This window comes from Stegodyphus dumicola, chromosome 7 (assembly GCF_044657685.1).
Source record: "Stegodyphus dumicola isolate Sdum_Otavi_A_Nest chromosome 7, ASM4465768v1".
NCBI classification, from domain to species: Eukaryota; Metazoa; Arthropoda; class Arachnida; order Araneae; family Eresidae; genus Stegodyphus; species Stegodyphus dumicola.
This window is the reverse complement of record NC_140774.1, coordinates 72,824,367-72,846,039: the sequence shown is the minus strand read 5'-3', so window position 1 is coordinate 72,846,039 and position 21,673 is coordinate 72,824,367. Positions and strand designations below refer to the sequence as shown.

At 34.8% G+C, this 21,673-nt stretch overlaps 1 protein-coding gene across 4 annotated transcripts in view; it reads left to right on the top strand.

Annotated features, from left to right (window-relative positions):
- Positions 1-21,673, top strand: part of LOC118189638 (potassium channel subfamily T member 1-like) — a 567,007-nt gene that overhangs the window by 500,109 nt on the left and 45,225 nt on the right. For all 4 annotated transcript variants that reach the window (XM_085820454.1, XM_085820457.1, XM_085820455.1 and 1 more), the window contains 2 exons: positions 5,030-5,113; positions 19,228-19,359. In XM_085820454.1, the coding sequence (XP_085676580.1) occupies positions 5,030-5,113; positions 19,228-19,359 (216 nt within the window). The remainder of the gene's footprint in view (positions 1-5,029; positions 5,114-19,227; positions 19,360-21,673) is intronic.

The window sequence follows — 21,673 nt, the reverse complement described above, 5'->3', positions numbered from 1 at the left end:
CGCAAATAACATCTGCGCAAACAGTTCGCGTTGACGTGTTGAAACATATTTTGTCAACTTTTGGCATTTGAAAGAAAGAGACTTACTCATTGTGTTGTGAAATTTGTAAAACATTATTGTTATTATTAAGTACAAGGTGTCTGAAATGGAACTATCATGCTTCCAGATTAGAACCATTATTTACTTCCAGGTCTGTTGCAAAAAGTCAGCTACGGCATGTTACCAAATCATGTTTACAGCTTTAGGTACTAATGTTGAATCGTATGGCACTGTTATGGTTTCGTACCGAAACTTCAAAAACAAGAACTATGACATTCAAGAAGCAGAGCGCTCTGGCCGCCCTGACGTTGATGAGGCCCGCCTGCGAGAACTTATGGGAGATCAGTATGCAACCACTCGAGAGCTCACTAAGGAGTTAGACGTTAATGCCATGTCCATTAGCCGCGCTATGCATCGCATAAACTTGACGTAAAAATACATTCGCTAGGTGCAACAGATAAGGACAGAAGTGTTCGGGTCTGCACATATTTGCTCGAATGTCAACGGAAGAACAAAATTCTGGACCGAATCATCACTTGTGATGAAAAGTGGACTTACCTCAACAACAAAGGCCAAAAAGGGAGTTGGTACACACATCGGCAAAGTCACAAAGAGCAATTTTAACTAACAAAAAGATCGTGCTTTGTATCTGGTGGTACTGCCGTGGTATTATCCACAAAGAGTCTCTGGAAAAAGGTAAAACCGTTGACAGAAAAGTGTAGTACAACGAGATACTAGTCCTGTTTACGCTGCTATCAAGGAAAACCGTCGTACTGAGTTCTGGCACAAAAAGGTAATATTCCATCAAGATAATGCAAGATCAAATGTGTCTTCATTCACTGACTGGACTCTGTACGGACTCGAATGGGATCTTTTGCCACACCCACCATATAGCCCAGACATCCTCCTATCTTTTTTTCACAACTGCAGCTACATTTTATTGGCGCTATCTTCCATTCTGCATAGGACGTCCGAAATGAGTTTGATCTGTTTCTGGACCCTCAAGTATTTGGACCGAAGGTTTTGAATATCTACCCAAAATGTTGTCAGAAAACCATAGATTTGGGTGACCATTACTACCCGCACTTATTATTAAAAGGTATTACTAACAGTTTTTTTTTCTAACTTTATTAAGAACGTTCTTTGGCTTAGGGCCAGATATTATATTGTCAGGAAGAATACAGAGTACAGCTTCACAAATGCTAAATTTTCCGCTTAGAAGATTTAAACTTGAGATGATAATTTACATTGACTTTAATTGACAAAAATATTCACTGTAAATACACAAAAGGTAGCACCTATTTGCCACTGACGAGCCACACCTTATGATGTCAATACTTAGCTGCAGCGGATTGGCAACAATGTATTCTATTCTTCTCGCGTAAGATAGCGGCATGTGAAACGTAATGAACCTGCGTTTTTGTAAATAAGTTGATATTTTTATTATTATTATGAAGAGTATTTTCTCTTGCCGTGTAACATGACTCGGTACTGTTTTACCAAAAGTAAAAGATCGTAATCCTACAGCGTGTCCACCAGCAGTCTAGCTATAAAATTGCTGAACGCTGGTCGTTTGGTCCGGGGTTCAAATCCCGACGAAAACCTACTTGTATGAACGTTTTCATGGTTTTCTCCATATGTGACGTGTATACGAGCCAGTTTCTCTTAGAAAGTCCTCTGCGAAGTCATCCTCCTCTTAGGCAGATAGCCCTCATTTGCTTGACGGTAATCAAGTAAGCCAAACCAAACCAAATCAAACCAATTTTCCAGCAGCACAAACAGAATCAACAACAAGTATGAATAATTGTTCCATGATTTGAGGTAATGAATACTTCTAATCATATTTTCTAATAAAATCTGCATTTAATACCTTTTTTCCAGGCAATTTTGCCTTTAATAAATCCAAACTTATTTTGATTAAGACTATGCTTCAAATAATAATTTAATATGTTTGCTAATTGTCGGTTCAAAGCTTTACCTCAGGCCGAGAGTAAAGAAATTAATCTACATGCACTAGGTATAAATTTAGCCTTGCCGTTTTCACTGAAGAATATAACTCTTGCTCTTTTCCACGGAAAAAATCTGTTTAATGTAGTGATTATATAAATAAGTTCTAGATTATAATAAATTTTCAGTTACGATATATTTTCGTAACTGAAAGGCTTTCTTTGGTCTTCGTGAAAAAATATCTCCTACTAGCTTAAGCAAATCCCCTTCAATGTCCATTCCTCTGAAAGTGTATTGACAAATCGCATTACGAAACTAATCATCAGATGATATAAAAAGCGGAAAGTGATATTTGAACAATACAGAAAAACTTTCTTACAAATCTTTAGCGAAGATATCATTGCCTTTCTTTAACGTTCATAGAAAACAAAGACTTTATTTTGCGCCTCGCACTATCGAAGTGAAATATGAACGGATTATCTGAAGAGATTTTAGTCAATCCCTCTTTTTTAGCCCTGGAAGTCTCTTAGTGTACCGAATTCTACTCCAAGTATTCCCTTTTCAATTCAGTTTTGTAAACCTTAGTACTTTCTACTCCAAATATTCCCTTTTCAATTCAGTTTTGTAACTATTCAGTTTTGCAAACCTTAATACTTTCTACTCCAAATATTCCCTTTTCAATTCACTTTTGTAACTATTCCTTAAGATTTTATTTGTTATGCATTTTTTATCCCATCATTTCATAGCTGTGATTTTCTTTCGTAAATATGTATATATTTCTATAAATATTTCTTTTGATTCGTAACTTTTTCATTATTTTTAAAATAATGTAAACCTGGAATTGCAGTTTTTACGAAATCTAGTTGTAGCTCTTAAACGTTCTTGAAGGTCCAACATATAGATCTTTTAGCCATGAAGTTTGACCGCCCCTGGAATATGAATGAAAAGTACTAAAGAATATGAAGAAGCAAGCGAGAAGGGTCTGCTGTCATCATGTCAAGTCCAGAATTGCATCAGTAGAAAATCATGTTATTTGTGCAGTGGATTCTTTTGAAACCATGCATAAGCAGCTGTTAGAATGCGTCAAAGCACTGAATGCTAAAACTGTGTTGTTAAAAACTAAAAAAATTTAATGAAACTTTCTTGTGGGAAACGGCTTGTGCTGTTAGGTCAATGTGAAATATCTTCCAGTATAGCTAGACACTGCATCGTCAAAAATAATGTATCTGTGTTATCAAATGAACCATTACTTTCAGGACATTACCCTGACAAATTATCATTTGTTTCGTCATCATCAAACTGTGACGACATTATAGAAACCAAGAGTTTAGGAACGGAAAATTAAAAAATTCAGTATGTCTTATTCAGAATCGAATACGAAATCTTAACAGCATCGGAACAATATGATAATCGTTATAACGTAAAAACATACAGGAACATTGCCTTGATTCTTTACACGATATTTGTTTTCCCTTTCCTAAGTGAAGTCGTAGTCTTCTATTCAAGCAAATATAATGTATCAAAAAATTCTAAATTAATATAGCCCACACGTGTTATTAGTAAATATTTAAAAATATAAATTTCGTCATAAAAATGTTCTCATATCTAACATTAAGGGATGAAAAATCAAATTACAAACAGAACATTGTCGTAAAAATGTCCAACGCAGTGGAAATTCTAAAAACTAATTAAAGTCGTGAATGGTTAATTGAATTTTTCGATTTACTTTTTCGATGTTAAGATTGAAATATAATATTGAGAAGTGACATACTGTTTAAGAAAATTTCGAAAATTAATTTTCGTTAAAAGATCATTTGGATAGTCTTCGACACATGGTCGGAATTAATTCAATTTATTCTTGGTGGATCGATTAATTAGCAAGACAATTCAAATGTTCAACCCCCGGCATTTCTTAAAAATCCCGGTCAAAGTAAGTTATTCATTCCTTTGTTTGTTTTTCAAGAAAAGAAGATACTGGATATTCTGGTGAATATAAATGAAGTTCTCTAGCTTTAGCAAACATGAAAGTTTTTTTTTTTTTTTTTTTTTTTTTTTTTTACCCAGACATAATATATTCATCATTCGTAACGCCATGTTTCTAGTTTCCTCGCAGCTGTTCGATTAGCCTTTTGTGATAAATTTATCCTTCGAATGAAAAATTATTTTATGTTTTAACGGAAGCTTCCCCATTCCTATTTTAAATATTTATATTTAAATTTTATTATTATTAAAAAGTTAAGTTTATTATTTTTCTTTTATTCCTTTACTTAGTTTCAATTCTTTCAGCAAATGCAAATTAATGGGAGCATACTTAAGTGCTTTGACAAAAGTTAGATAAACAGAAGATGCAAATATGCTCATTATGGATGCAATAAAACTAAAACCAAGGCATAGTAGCGCCTGCAAGTTATTGGGTTTTCAAGGAATTTAGATCTAACTTCTACTGGTGAGGATTCTAAATTAGAATTGCTGAGATTTGAATCAGTTAAGACGCCTTTCGCTTGTTAGATTTCAAACGTAGGAGACCTTAGTGGTAACATTTTAATTTACTCTAGTTTGATCTTATGAGTACTGGATGATTTCCAATTATAATTTTCGTTTGAATTTGCAGTCTACCACATGCGTAAATACCAACAATGTATTTTAATTTTGTTTTAACTTTGAGCTGTTATTTTTATTCACCAGATTTACCTGTAATGCGAAAATTCGCCAATAACCTTAGAGCCTAGTGATTTATCTAAAAATTAAAAACTTAAAGTCACTTTTAATTTCAGTTAATATCCTACTCTTATGTTAAACCTTTAAAGTAAACCTTACATTACGGTAGGAAACTGAAATCAGGAGGGAAAGGAAAGTAAAACTAAAAATAATTGGTTAGAATAAAATAAGGAAAGTTTTTATGACCATCTTGTACTGATCATATAATACTGGCCATAATAATCTTGTACTGGCCATCTTGTACTGGTTCATATAAATTTTTATGTTGGTATTTGATCTTTCATATTTCGCTATTAACAAATCTTCATTTTACTTTTATTTCTAGGCGTTCGTGAAAGATTACATGATTACCTTCGTGAGGCTCCTTTTAGGGGTAGATCAAGCTCCAGGCTCTGGATTCCTTTCGTCGGTAAGTTCCCTCAAATTATCATTGCCGGAGTAATTTATAAATCAGTTTCCCTAAAGGTTAGTAGTTGAGCAACTTTTCCCACCGCAAATGCAAGTAAAAGACAGCATCCATGTTCATCACGACATTCTTTCAGATAAATTCAAGAGTTGATGAAACCCATAAAAGGATGCAAATGTATTATTAATTTAACATGTACTACAGAACTACCTCTAACTGAGAATAATTGCCTAAGGCCTTAGTTTTTTAATTTGCTATATTATCGACTAGTAAACTCTCATTTTCTTATTCAGTAATTATCTTCCGCTTCTGCCACTGTAAGTTATGGGCTTAAGTAGTTAAACATGATGTCCATTACGCTGAAAGCCGAAAATAAATCCCATTTGTAAGTCTCTAACAGATCTTTTTACGCAATACTACACGATACTTTAATCCACTTTGTATCGCAGAAAAAATTTTTAACAAACTACTTGGATGTCTGGATTCATGCTCTTGGCCCAGCAGCGTATACAGGGTTCGTAGCGTTCCTTATAAATGCTTATAAGTCCTTATATTTGAAAATAAAATATAAAGGTCCTTATAGGTGCTTACGTTTTCTTTAAAGCCCTTATTTTTTTGTTTTTAGTGCTTATTTTTTTGCTTTCAGTGCTTTTTTTTTTTTTTTTTTTTTTTTTTTTTATGAACGTGCTATTCTCCCCGTAACAAAGCCGAAATTAAATAAACAACTTTTCTTTCTAATATGGAATGTCAGATGGTGAGTCATACTCCCGGAAATAGCTTTTCCCCCTTTCTCTGCATTAACATAACCTTTGGTGTGCACGAAGAGTACAGACAGGTGCCCGTCGTTCTATTGGTCAAAGAATTGCGAAAGCAGTAGAAAATTCCGCTATATTCGGCATTCTTTTCTTCCCACCCAAATACTACACACGTTTGAATTTATATCAAGATCTTAAAAAGATTTGCATTCTCGTTCTGCTTGGTCAGTTCATATTAGTGTTTATTATGATCATTATGCTTATATTATGAGCATATGTATGAATGTTTATAATAACATAGTTGCAGTAACTGCTGAAGTATAGTAAACTTCCAAAAATGGTTGTGTTTTAACACAGATTAGCTTTTCTAAGGAATAATATTCGGAATGGCTTAAATAAAGGAAAAGTAATCGAATAGTCAAAATAGTTTCATTTTTTTTTTTTTTTTTTTTTTTGGCCAATACATTAAACAGTACGAAGGTTGGGAGGTCTCCCCTTTCTCCGCAAAATCTTGAATATTGAAACTGTTACAGTTCGCTGCAAAACAAGCAACGGACCTTTCTTTTTTTTTTGGGGGGGGGGTCACTTTCCAATCTGGATTGAATAGGACTAAAAGTTCTGCGGTCTACCATCCCAAGCGAAGAATGATTCTATTCCGTCGTCTGTTAAATTTCAACGCCGTCTGTTGAAAATTAGAATGAAAAACACTCCAGTTATTTAGTTCTTTTTTCTCCCAATACCGGCAGTTGTTGATTCCGATTGCGTAATATCACGTAGGGAAGAATTACGGCGCACGTATTGCGCAATAACGTTTGCGATATTTTGCAGAGATAATTAATTTTGATGTTCAGTTCGAGATTTGTTTATGAGCACTTAAAAGAGTTTTACTGTCCTTACTAAGCGGAATATTTTTTAGTTTGGTTGGCTTATTTTTATATGATGCACATATTGAAATGTCAAAAGCATTTATTTAGCGGAAAAATCTAAAGAGCGGCTACAGTCTACCCCCCCCCCTCCGCTACTTCAAGTTACGCTCGACTGTCCGAATATTCGCCAATTTCCAAGTATGCGGGTTAGTTAAGCTTTTACTGTTAAAGATGACTGCATGAAGCAAATTTCTGTCTTCTGATTTCAGAAATGTTCCTCTTTTTTTATTTAAATTACTTTGCTTGCAATATCTGTTAAGAGAAAACTGATATACAATGAAAATTTAGAAAATGTTCAGAATTTAGATTTAAATTATTTAAATAGCAATATGAGTGGGAAAATAAACTGTATTTAATATTAGGTTCCAAGCGAATACAATAAATATGCTTTATTATTATTTATTTTCTCTATTTTGAACTGAAATTTCATCATTAAATCTTGTAATATAGTTTAGTTCTTCATAGTTTTTTTTTCTCTCATTGTAAACTAGTTCTGTAAATTGAACTATTATTTAAAATTAAAAACAAAAAAAAAGTAATTATTTTCTATGGTTGAGGTAATGCTTATTCTCTCTTAATAAGTACTTCATTTCTCATATTTTAAATTACAAGTCTAATTTTTAAGGTTATGCAGTTGTGTATAATGTAATTAGGCAGGTGCTTATTTTTTTTCTTAAAATGTGCTTGAAAAGTGCTTATAGGTGCTTATTTTTTTAACTAAAATGTGGCTATGAACCCTGGTATAGCAAAATGACAACACATATATATATATATATGTGTGTGTGTGTAAACATATCAAAAGAAATTCCAGCACGTAGGACTTTTCTTGGAGTGCCACAAATACCTCACGGTGATATCGTATCATTTGTTTCGAAAATAAAACTGTTTTCATATTCATTTTAATCCTTGCTATTTACGTTTCTCAGATGTTTGCCGTTTTTTATAAAAGTTATCTAACTGAACTATTTAAATTTTTATCTATCCCCTGCATTCTGTCTCTAAATCCGTCAAACAATTGTCTGCTAACGAACACTGGAAGACACAGAATTTGGAGAACCTAACAGACAAAATTTCCTTTCAGTAAGTGCTTTGCACACTGCAAGAATCTTGACAAGAAAAGAGCTAATTCTTTGGCTAAAATGACTGTTGTTATCTCCAACAAACTGTCAAGACTAGTAAATTATTTATTCGCTAAAACTCATAAAACAGTAATACAAGTGACAGTTCTTAAATTAATGCCCTGCATCCCCCTGAGAAAGAGTTTTGGAATGTGCTCAGCTAGAACAGCTCTTCATTCTGAATTACCGCTCTAATGCTATAATCGCCAGTATTAGGCAATCTTATTGATTATAATTATCTTGGGATTCATTTCAGAATCCGCCTGATTGCATTGTTGTGCTATTTAACACATAGAGTAGTTTTGTCGCTTGCACTCTAATAAATTATTTTAAATGTACTAATCAGAAATATTTGGCAGCACATGGACATACGGCATAACAGACGACGATATCAATTATTTGATTAACATTTGATAACAATAACACCCCTATACATAAAAAAGAGTTGGTGTCTTGATAAATTTTATTTGATAGGTTCACTCCAAAATATATTTTTGGAGGAAAGAATGAGTGCAAGATATTTTTCAGAAGGACAGATGCTCATACTATTTTACCACTAACTATGACCTAAGGATCTACTTTCTTTAATGTCAGTCCACTTTGACAGATTTTTAGTTTCTGTTATTATATCTAAGCAGTAATACTTCTTAACCTTTTGCTACTGATGATGCACTAAAGTATACATTTATATTTAACTCGCTTGGAAAGAAGAACTTCTCACAGTAGTGGATAATGAATTAAACATTCGTTACCTATTAATCAAGTCGAAACCGCGGAGGCTCGAATTTCGAGTGAAGCATGCACGTCTGTTTGTTGTGAAATGAGAAACAGAGTACGTAGATAGGTACGCTCCAAAGAAATTGGTGATAAAGAAACAGGTTGAATGGTCTTTGTACTCCATCCATCTGATTATTTGATCCGTGCTTTATCGTTTTCTCCATCAAAATTGGATTCAAAAAGGTATACAACGGAATAACCACTGATGCTCAAGGGCTTTGAATTACACAAGATACACACCTTGCCCATAATTTTGCGTTTAAGGATTCTAAATAAGAACAGCAATGACATTCCTTTTCTATATGCTAGCTAAACAGGTGGAAGGAAATGATGGGCTTGGTAGAATCTGATAGAAGAAACTTTAGTAACATGAACAAAAAAAATGTATTGAGCTCTAAATAATCTTTGTGCAGAATACAAAACCGTATAGTTTTATGATACAATTTTGGGATTCTTTGTGCTTAGTTTGGAGGAAAAAAACTTTCCAGATCATTATTTGAAAAACTTGAGAAGAAACTTGCGATTGCCATTTCTAGGCTTAGAATGAAGTTTATGTTTTAACACTAATGTCTGTTACTGTAAAAGAATATTCTGCCAATAAAGAAATAAACCAATAGTAGATCTTGCTGAAATCCTTTCTAAAATTCGAAAAGCTGGAACTATGTGATGATTAAGGAATTTTAATAAAATAAAAATATTCTAACTCCAATTAAAAAGCGCCAACAGAAGCCAAGAGAAACAAAGTCCTTATTCATCACACATGAGCCATGTTAAGTAAAGATAAATTTAGGCAATTATATTTATAAGCAGGTTATTTAAGTCAACAAATTGAGCTCTAATTTTATGGCTTCAAAGCTTTGCATAGTATTCGCTGTAGTTCGAAAGACTATTTCAACATAGCTCGAAAACAAGAATACATAACAGTAAAATGTTTTTAAGAACAAACATAAATAAAATGTGTGTTTTGTTATCATTTAAAATAAATCTTAATTTTGAGAGTAAAGCTTTAATAATATAGTTTCGAAACTGTTACTGATGCGAGAAAAGTTAAAGGTGCTACCTTAAATTTAAGTCATGATTATCCAAAGTAATCATTCTTCTTCTCAAGCACTCCATTAAATGTTCAAAATTGTCTCATATTGGACTGCACCTTTTATTATCCTTCAACACTTATGAAATATTGTCTTTTACTGACAGTTTCAGTTTAAGAAGTCAGCAATACACAAGTTCGAAAAGGGAGGATGAATGGTTGAGCCTGAGAAGCTTGGGCTTAAAATGTGCTAAATGTACGGTGTATTGTCATCTACGAAAACCCATTTATCATATTCTCGCTTGTGTGCCTTTAGTTTCTTCAGCAGGCCATGGGAAGCTTCTCGATAGATAGCACAGTTTACTTTAAAAGGGCTCACTGAGGGCCATCCCTTGAAAAATCGAAATCATATTCAAACGCATATCCAAGGCATAAGAAATTGTCTTAATATTTTGATCATTTTGTAGACTTTTATTACTCCCTAGCGTCTAGTAATTTAACTGATTTTTAACTCACCGTTTTCATGTAGGAATTTATAACAACAGGAAACAAAGTGCCTTTGGTATTGATTTTCAAATCTTTACATGCCCTGCAAGAAAAAAAATACATAATTACGGTTTGGCATGTGGGACATATTTGTGCCATTGATATGAAGAGAACAGCAGCAGAAGACCTAGAACTTTATTATCAAACTTAGTGCGTCATGTGTAATATTTAAGAGTATAAAAATGGCTTTTCCCTTCATTTGTATAGTACCAATTTTGTATCATTCGTGCGTTCTGGTTACATCATATTTTCCAGCCAATTTTATACCACTCGTGTTTTCCAATCCATACATACCCATGCATTCTATTCGGAAATTTAGTGCAATAATTTCTTTATCGGAAAACTGAAATCTCAGGAGTTCTAGGGATTTTACATAACACACTAGACATACTTAATTAAAGATATCAGACGAAATGACAATAGGTTAAAGAACACTTTTCTTTGTGATTATACCAACTTTTCGAGGCAATAATTAAATAAAATTTGGATATTTTGAGAAATCCTTCGACAAGTAACTTTTCGTATGATTCCATGTGCATACTTCTACACCATCTTTCACTTTGATATCTGCAAAAGCAACAAATGCTCACAACTTGCTACCCGAAGAATTGAATGTAAGCCCGTAAATACATTTGAGGTATAGTAATGAACGGAAGCATTTTACGGTTTCTAAACATTTCACCGGATAACAGTTTTCTGAAAGATTTCGTTAAATATGTTAACTTTTTCCGATGAAGGCACTCAGTCAAGAAATTTAAAAGATTTTATATAGCTTCACACAGCCAAGGACGTCCGTCGTCTTAGGGCAAGCTTGCATGCCTATAAATTTGAAATTATTAAAAGGGTGTTATAATCTTTTAACTCACTTTTATAGTAAAATCCTTATTATTTTAAATATGCAGCTTAGCACTGCATCATTGGTTTCATTTAGAATCAGAAATGTTTGCTCGCTATCGAGTAGATTTTTTGCTTCTTCATGGTATATCAATATCAGCATCATTAACGAAATAATGCATTTTGCAAGGTCAAAGGGAAAAAGACAAGTGTAACTGCAGAATTTTAGTTATCTCTGTGGACATACAGGGCGCCTTCGACTCGTTGTGGTTGCCCGACGTACTGAAGAGATCACAGGACAAGCGTTGCCCTAAGATCCTCTTCGACCTTATTTACAGCAACCTAAGTGATCGCCGCCTACAAGCCACTACGGACGCAGGAGTGCACTCACGTTCCATCAATAGAAGCTGTTCTCAAGGATCCTGTCTGGGTCCACTACTTTGGAATCTTGTAGCCGACACAACACTAACTCTCTTTAACACAGATCCTCACACGGAAATACTGGCTTATAGCGATGACTTTTTGCTGGTAACCAAAGGGCACAGCCGCAACGCATATGAAACTAGGGCGCAACAAGCAATGGACAAGATGGCCAAGTGGGCCAATGACCATAAGTTAATTATTGCCAACTCAAAAACCCAAGGTATGCTTATTTGCCCAGGTAAGCGCCATCAAAGAACCCCATGCATCAACCTTCATGGGGAAAATATTAAAATAGTCAGAAACTTGGGCACCTTGGAGTTATAATTGACAACACATTCACTTGGATGCCACATTTAAAGGAGGTCAAGGCACGACTTCACAGGATATTTCATTCCATGCTCAGAACAGCAGCTCCAACATGGGGAGTTTCTTCGAGGATGTTTAAGACGGGGTACTCTGTAGTTGCTAAACGTATTGCACTGTATGGGGCCTCCATGTGGGGCATAACGATCACTACTAAAATGGAGAATCTGCTACGCTCAGCACGAAGACCATTCCTCCTAAGCATAACCCGAGGATATAAAACCTCGCCCACTAATGCTCTAAACGTGATTTAAGGACTGCAGCTCTGCATCTCTTAGCTCAGCGCGAGGGTGCAATAGTGCGATTGCTCCGACTTAAAGAGACAATAAGTTTATGGAACAGGACTTATGTTTATACTGACTATGAGCTAAGCATTCCTGAGGTACCTTGCCACCAGGCCGAATTCAACATCTCGATTAACTGCAGGTCACCAACGGGATTCAAAGCCACTGCAATCTACACCGATGGTTCCAAAGAAGAATGTGGCATCAGTAGCGGATACTGTGTTCTACATGGGAACCAAATTTTAAAGACCTGGGAAAGAAAGCTTAAGCACCACAACTCAGTTTTTCAGGATGAACTGAGTGCATTAAAAGCTACACTTGTCTACGCACTGGAAAATAACTATTCCAGTATATATTCAGACTCAGCCTCTATCCTTCAGGCAATCCAAGGCACATGTAGTAAAAATCCACTCGTCAGAGCCATACAAAACCTCTTACTAAGAACACCAAAATACTATAGGCCTGAACTCCAGTGGGTACCTGCTCACACCGGAATACTGGGTAATGAAATTGCAGATGCAATAGCCAAAAGAGCAGCAACTGACCCCCACGTTCGCACACTTGACGTGCCTTTCCCGGGCTCGTTCTTAAAAGCTGAGCTTGAGAGAGAATTATTCAAACGTTGGCAACATCTGTGGGAGACAGAGACCACCGGCAGAAGAGTTCACAAATTTTTTTCCAAAGGTCTACCGGCTTCTAAAAAGTGGCTCGTCTCACTTCACTCAGTTTCTAACAGGACATGCTCCCTTCATGACTTACCTGCTTCGCTTCAGACGACATGAAAACGACCATTGCTTATGCGGGATGGTAGGAGATCCGGACCACTATCTGTTGGCTTGCAGAGAGACCGCCAAATATCATCTTAGGCAACCAGTAGCAAACCACATCCATGCAATGGCCGAAGCTACTAAAAATCGCAATGCATTGAAACGCATATGCGATTGCATAAATATTGCACGCAAAATCCCAGACATGCTGGAGTAATTCTCAGCTGCCATCATCGTCACCAGCACAGCCCCTCTATGCTCTGTACCTCTAATGAACTAATTTTATCTTAAGTTAGTTTATTCGGCTTTTCTTATTCCCTGTATATGCTTATCTTCTTGAATTGTAAATCCTGACTTATGAACCTTAAATTATGTAGTTTGCCTTATTTTATGTATTGTTTTCACTGTTTTGCCTTTTTTTATTTTATGTATTATTTCGCTTTTTAGTATTTTACCTCTTATTATTTTTAGTATTGCTATTTAGTATTTAGCCCTATTTTAGATATTACTTTTACTGTATTATTTAGCCCTATTTTAGATATTACTTTACTATTTATTAATCACTTTGTTAATTGCTCATATATTGCACTGTACTCATTTATTGTTCACGTTGTGGACGTCTTTTGTAACCACCTATCCATAACTCTGTAAATATGTAACTGAAATTGTTCTTCTCACCGCAATGCATCCTTCTTCCATCACTGCACTATCGTCTCATCCAGCATTTGTTTGCACTGTCCCCAGCACTCGTCTTGAGCACAATGTGTATATATAAGTGTGTTATGTTGATCTAGTTATTTCTGTCAGCGGGCTACCTGGCCGATATGCTAACTACCCTGTGGACCGGCTGCCTTGCTGTCGGTGGAAAGAAAGAAAGAAAGAAAGTATGACTGGTAGCCAAAAATGTGAAGAAATTGCCTAAAAATTATCTACGAGTAATATACTTAAGGACGGGGAATTAACTTCGAAGGACACAAGAGCTCTCACATGGACAGGGATTTTCCTCCATGCACGATTTTTTTTTTCAGCATTTACCTTAGTTATTCAAAGACTGAGTAAAACTAGTATACTAGTTCACAAGTGCACATCAGCGTAGCCACTGCGGGAGGGATTTCGAAAATAGACCAATGAGCTTCTATTGCTCTTGTGACGCTAAATCTTCATGCATGTGAGCGTATGTTGTTAACTTTTTATTTTGCATTTGTTTCGCAGTTATAAATGTATGGTGTAATAGTAGAAAATCTCGTAGTACTTTCGTTTTATGAGTTTAATTACTCGCTGATATTTTACTTTGGCGAATTTAACACTCATTAATATTTGGATTGATGTTCACGATGCTGCATATAATCGCTCTTTACATCGAGAAAATGACTCAAGCTACAATTAGTCTCGAATATTATGCATTTACTAACACCTGTCAATTAACAGAAGTCAAGTGTGTACTTTTTTTAATTGAGCTGAAAAAGACTGGAAGTGTTACAATGAATCTAGTGTTTTCTAATTTGAGTGCTTGCATTCTTTTGATTTTTAAAGTGTTAGATTCAGAATACATATCGTGTATGATCTGATTATATCCATTGTTAACATTAAAATTTATATGTGAATAAATTGAATATATTCATTGTGAAAAGATAAATTCCTTATATTTGATGAGTATTTCTTGTGTAGACAGTACAATTAAGAGTGAGCAGTTACTAAATGTGAAATTTAACACACTAAATGTATACGAATGGAAATTAGTACGAATACGAATGCATCACTGCCCTATCATTTGCACTATCATCACTAAGTTCATTTTGAATAAAATTCTGCATTGGCTATTATTATAGAACATCTTTTTCATACAGACTACAGTAAAAAGTGCTGACTTCTATTTACATATATAATTGGTGTAAATATTTTTCTCATATACATAGTTTTATGTAAAGATAGCATTGGGGCTCAGATGTTTATCACATATTCCTTTCTTCACCTTATTTACCACTAATTAAGTAATATTTCACAAGGATATATTTTTGCAGAGTATCCAACATGTGTTTGTATTTATTTCAAATTCTTTCAACCAGGTAGTGAAATCTTCACAACTGCTTAGATTTGATTTAACATCTCAATGAAAATTTTCAGAAGAAATCGACGATGCTTTAATTATTTTGTACATCTTTCACGTGCTTAATCTTAAAGCACGTGAAAGGTCATGTGACATGGCAGAAACATTACTGGATGCCCATTGGTCCATACTAGAAGCCACTCCCTCCGGGGCTACACAGATGTGCACTTATGAAATAATCGTCTCGTAACGTGAAAGAGAGCCCAAAATTTTTCCCTATCTGCATGCGGTACACTTATCACGTCAGGTGGAAGTGTTCGTTCGTTAACATTAAATTTGGTGCAATAAATGGTGTCATAGTAAGTTTTAGGCATTATTATTACGAAAAGACAAGTTTTCTGATTCGAAGTTTATACTGTACTTTATACATTTAAGTTTGATATTGCTTAGTTTTGTTTATTGAAAGCTGGCTTGTTTATATTTTGGTATTATTTTACATTTTAGACGATATTTAGCAATATATTAATTAAGACGCATATATTACAGACAACTTTATAATCTATATAATTTGAACTTCCCTTTATTAATATAATTTTTTTAAAATTGGTCTTCAGCAGTATGTCTTTCAGAAAGCTTAATTTGCTGTTTCGGAACAAATGTTTTATTTTTTAAAATCTGTTAATTCTAATTTATTTCATTTTCTGCCTTTAATATTTTACTCATTTCTCACTACTTCAGTTTTACTGTGTCAGCTAAAAATCGCATTCCCGTCTATGTAAGCATGTCCCTATCGTCCATGTTGTTGCCTCGAGGTGTTATTTAAATTAAAACTAACAGCTATTTCTTATTAAATCAAACACAGAGATAAGCGTAAAGCAGAGTTTTCAGCAGTTCATTTAAATTAAAATCTTGAGTAGCAAGTTTTAATTTTAAAAAAATATCAATATTCTTCGCAATTTCCGTTTATCTCGCTTTTATTAATTTTTAAAATTAACAGCCTGAAATTGCAACTTTTCTTCTTGCATAAAGGCACTTCTTTTCTCCCAAAGATTCGTTTCGAACAAAGCACCAAAAAAAATTGAAATGAATTTCAGAAATTAATTGGTTAAGTTGTGACACTGTACAATATGCCATCGCATTAATTACAGTTACATGATACTTTGAAGTAGAACAAATGGTTGCTAAATGAGATTTTCAATTTAAGGTAATATAGTAAAGATACTTAAGAAATTAATGAAATATCTAATTTTTTAATCCACTTTGATATGGAAATACTTAACTATTTTTCCAGAAGACCATACAAATACAAGTGTCTCGAAGAATTTCTTGTGCCATTTCGTGTTTCGGTATGCATGTGTTTCACGTAGAAATAGATTTTCTGTCTTATGCGAAGATAAATGAAAATAAATAAAATTTCTGTTTTACAGAATAAAGAAAATTTTTGCCCGTTTGGGTTAATAATTCTAAACAACTTTTTTTACAATTCACGATCGGTCAGCCATCATAATTGTGTTGGAGTGAACTAACAATTCTGTATAACTCTCTGACAATCTGCAGTTTGTCGGACATCGTATCTGGTTGCAGTAGAGCAATCCTTTTTCGCACTTGTTCCCTTACCTTAAGTTGTTTAAAAAGAAACCTAAGGAATATTAACACTATAACGCAAATTCAGAATTTTTTGCTCATCAATGACTTCCCTCTTAATTGCTTTACATTTTTCTTTAAACTGTTAGTGCCTTTAAAAGGAACTTGCATTGTAGCTTTTGAAGCTTCGATCGTTTTTTTAATAACATATTCAAAAAGAGGTGGCTACAAGCTTTATTTCCATAAATATTGATACTACACATATATTTATAACTCAGTTTTTCATTATAAATTTCTCAAAATAAGCTAGAGAAATGCATAAAAATTAGCATTTCAGTACTGGAGTTGAGAAGATTTTTAAAAGATAAAATTCTAACTTTTTGTGCAAAATGTCAAAACGTCTAGTTTATGTTTTAATGCGCAATTTCTAATAAATTTTCTTCAAGTTTAAAACGAAAATACGATAGATAGCTCGTTTTGGTGATTTAGTTTCCGTATTAGGTAAAACATTACTGGTTAGTAACAATAATAGTTTAAAACTATTTATTGTTAGCATTCCTATGAATTTTGTACGTAGTATGGAACGTTTTGTATTTACTTTACTAAAATACAATAAAAATTTTACTAATTAGATATTTTCCTCTGCTCAGACAGCAGAAGACCTATTGTAATTATTGTCATTATTGTAATTTAAAGGTCCCACCAGCGGCCGAGCGGTAAAGTCGCTGAACACTGGTAGTTCGGTTCGAGGTTGGAATCCCGCGAACGGGCTGGCTGCATGGGCATTTTCGGGGTTTCCCCATGTGTAACGTGTATACGAGCCAGTTTCCCTTAGAAAGACCTCCACGAAGGCATCTCACCCCTTAGGCAGATAGCCCTCGAGGCTTTGCTTTAATCACACACACACATTGTAATTTAAAGAAAAATCCTAACTTCCTAACCTCAGAGTTGAATCAAATCCCAGAAATACGCTACATTATTTTGATAAACATAATTGTAAGTATGTGTCTAAAATCAGAACTTAAGAAACTAAAACATAAACATGTTTTTTTTTTCGGTCACTCTGTATAAATATTTTCACTTAATAAAATAGACTTTTCATATACAAAAAAAGCTGCAAAAAAAATACAAAAAAAAAAAAAAAAAAAAAATACAAAAAAAAATATACAAAAAAAGCTGTTTTGAAAAGTCTCCACAATTTTGGTAACCACTGTAAAGTAAGAGGAATAACACTAAATAATATTTTATTTATAATAAAAATAAATGTATTTCTTCAGTTAAAAAGCGTCTGGAATAAGAAAAATAATCATTGCGGTCTTATCTAATAATCTGTTCAATATTTTCTATCTAGTGGAAGAACACTTTATTACATGTGCGCAAACATAATCAGAAATGGAATGGACACAATATGGGTGAGCGTCATTCACCTCCGGACAAGAAAATAATTATGTCTCAGATATCCGCCTCTTGTTTGAGAAGTGATTAATTTAGCTTTCAGGATAATTTTTCTTTCCCCGATTATCTGAAAAGGGAAGGAGATGCTATGATTCTGGTCTCTTTTCAAGAAACGAATTTTCATGGCTATTGGATGTATTTTCATGACTAAAATAATGCAAAATTTTATGGAATTATGCAGATATTTTGCCCTTGCTACTTTGCAACCTTCCTTTTAAGTTAATAAATTTTATTTGAAAAAAAAAATACCTGTTACTCCCATTTTCTGCTAAAAAATGATCATACACCGTCAAAGTATTAGATACGAGAGTTAAATTTATTTTCATTGCTTTTAGGACAGATTCATTGTCATTTCTATTATAAGTCACGTCTACTAAATTCTTTAAACTGGTATGTTTTGGATTAGAGCTATTTTAAGAGTCTATTTTTGCAATAATAACGCAATAAATATTTTTTTTTCCCAAAACACATCTTTTTCCCAGTTTACGAGCAATTTTCTATTTCTTACGTAATTTCTTGACGGTTTAATCATTTATCGTAATAAGCAACGAGTTTTTGGATATATTCCTCATAGAACTCTGCCACCCCGGCAAAAGAATTTTATACAGTCCGATTACAGATAGCCAGTTATTTCGAGGTCATGTTCACTTCTTCATCTATGGTTTTCATTTCTACCCGCTGCTTCCTCAAATCTTGTGCGAATTTGAGTCTCGACTGCCTGTACCAAATAGTCAGTGCTTACAAATAACAGACCAGAGGAAAGGATGTTTCCCGATGTTACTTGAACAATCTCGTTCATTTTTGCACTTTAGTGTTACTTATTGCATTGCCCCCGAATATTTCACATATCTGGCGATGAATATCCGCAGGTTTGACTTCTTCTATTAGGAATCTAATCGCATTTCGCAATCAGTGGAGCGCTCGGCTTTCTTAAGCATTTTAAGCTCACACTACTAGGCGCACAGACTGGTGCATGAATGCAAGTGGCGTTGGATTGTACGCAATGAATACACGTAGCCTGCGCACGCACAAACGAAATTTCAAACGGCCTTTCATAAATTATTTAAAAAACAGCAGCCTTATAACACGAAGGCTAAAATTCAAATTAAAAATTTCCCCATTGTATCTACAAATACTTGTAGCAAAGATAAAGTAAAAGTATACTTTCAGGACAGTTTGACTTAAAACTAGTGTATGGTTTCTTGCAGATTCGCATAACAAAAGACGATATGTGGATCAAGACGTACGGACGCCTCTATCAGAAATTATCTTCCACTACTTATGAAATACCAATTGGTGTCTACCGCACACAGAGATCAACTCTAGCAGAAACATCATCGGTAAGTTACTTTCTGATATCACATTCCAGTCCTCCTTTAAAAGCTTAATGTATAATACATTAATAATACATTAAATCAAAGATTCAATATATAGAAATGTAAACTTGTAGCTGTTGGTTGCTTCTTATAAAATGCAGCTGATTTATTAGAGGTCCGTAAAATATGAAATGTCTATAGAAACATCTCTTACTAGAATCGATTTATAATAGATATCAGATGTAACTCGTCAGCGGCCGAGCGGTGAAGTCGCTGAACACTGGAGCTCGAGATGGGTTCAAAGCCCAGTAAACGGGCTGGTTGCATGGGCGTTTTTGTGTTTTATTCCTGTGTAAAGTGGATACGAACCAATTCCCCTTAAAAAGCTCGCCACGAAGACACCTCTTCCATTCGGCATACAGCTTCTGCGTGCTTTGCCGTAATCCACCAAACCTAATCAATATCTAAAGTTGAACCCTAGTGAAAAATAAAGATTAAAAAGGCAGTAAAAATATCTAAATACAAACACTGATTTAAAAAAAAAGGAAGAGACAGTATAAAAAAGGGGGAAACCTTCATAAAGACCGCCAATATTCAAAGCAATAACTTTGTGCTCGGAGGAAGTGCATACTTACACGTATTCTTCCATTCAATTCTATTTACGCATAAGGTTAGGCAGTGACCACCATTCAGTGTGAACTTTTCATTTCAGGATGGGAATGTGAAAAGCAATCCAGGAATGAGAATGTGAAAAGTAATCGAGCTATTTGTGGCTAGCTGTCTAGCCACAGATAGCTCATTATTAACTCTAGTAGCACATTACTTGCCAAAAAATTAACTATTTCAGCCAAAGAAGAACTTTCTTATAGCGCGTGAATTTTACCACGTGCTTCTGTATTACAAATATTAAATAAGAAGATAATTTATAGTGACCTTTTAAAATCAGGAAGCCACATTAAAAAAAAAAGAGAGAGAGAGCAAAGCGAAAAACCATTCTGAACAACCGTTCTGTTTCTGTCTCTCTCGCAGGATTTATTCAACCCTACAGTATTTAACATGTTGACTGCCAAAGCAAAATCGGTAAAATAAAATCGGGCCATTTTTTTATTCTAGTGTTTTCTTGTCTCATTTATGCTAAAAATCAGTTTAGTACCTACTTTTCATTTAAACTGGTTAATGTTTTGTTTGTTTTTGCGTTTCATTTTCAATTTCCTGATTTTAAACTTCTATATTTTTTGTATTTATAAGCAGATTAAAATTTTATTCATCGTAAAATAACACGAGAGTTCATTGTCTTGATAGTAAAAAATGTTAAATCGAGAAAGTTTCGTCGTGAGAGGATCGAATAAACACAAAAAAAAATATAGAACTTATCTGGTGGGGACATCTTGAAGCGGAGGACTCTTATCTTATCCCGCGTTGATGTCGGCCGGGCTCATCTTGACACTGGTTCTAAAAATGTAGACTCCACTTCACTACTGTAGAACAGAAACAGGAGCACTGCTGCCCAGGACGGCTATCCGCTTGATCCTGAAAGTCCTATGTCAACACGCAGGTAACTCGTTCAAATTTCGCCGGTCAGAAACGTTGTTGCTAGGAAATTACTGCTCGCCTGTTCTTACTCATCCCAAGAGCAAGCTTCACGGGTAACGTCCCAAGTAAGTTCCACCCACCAGTCAGTAAGGGAGAGAATCCAACTCCAATTTTCTTCAAGCCAGTTTTCAAGAGCAACGTCCACAAGTCCAGCAAACCCGAAAGTCAGCGAGTCCAAGAGTAAGTGTGTCTCGCCTCTTAACCAAACGCGGCCGGGGAGCATATTTGCCGCTCCCCGCCGGAAAACATCCCGCTTCGTAATTACATTTTGTCCAGCAAGCCCGAAAATCAGCGAGTCAGTCAGAGAGTGCCTAAGCGAGTCCAGAGTAAGTGTGTCTCGCCTCTTAACCAAACGCGGCCGGGGAGCATATTTGCCGCTCCCCGCCGGAAAACATCCCGCTTCGTAATTACATTTTGTCCAGCAAGCCCGCAAATCAGCGAGTCAGTCCGAGAGTCAGCCAAAAGTAAGTGTGTATCCAACTCGAATTTCCTTCTTCTCCTTCACCAAACGGGCTCCCACTATGGCTTCACTTATCGCCCCCTTAATTATGGCAAAATCTTCGTTTTCAACTCCAGAATGCGGAAATAAGGGTGATCGCGCATGCGCGCCCTTCTTCACTTAGCCAACAACCGGACCCTCAATCGCCAAAAACCTGAATGACTTACATTGAAAGACAAGTAGCAACCTTTGACCTTTCCGTAACGTACTTTCCTCTCTTAAGGTCAACTAACAATGAAAATTCTT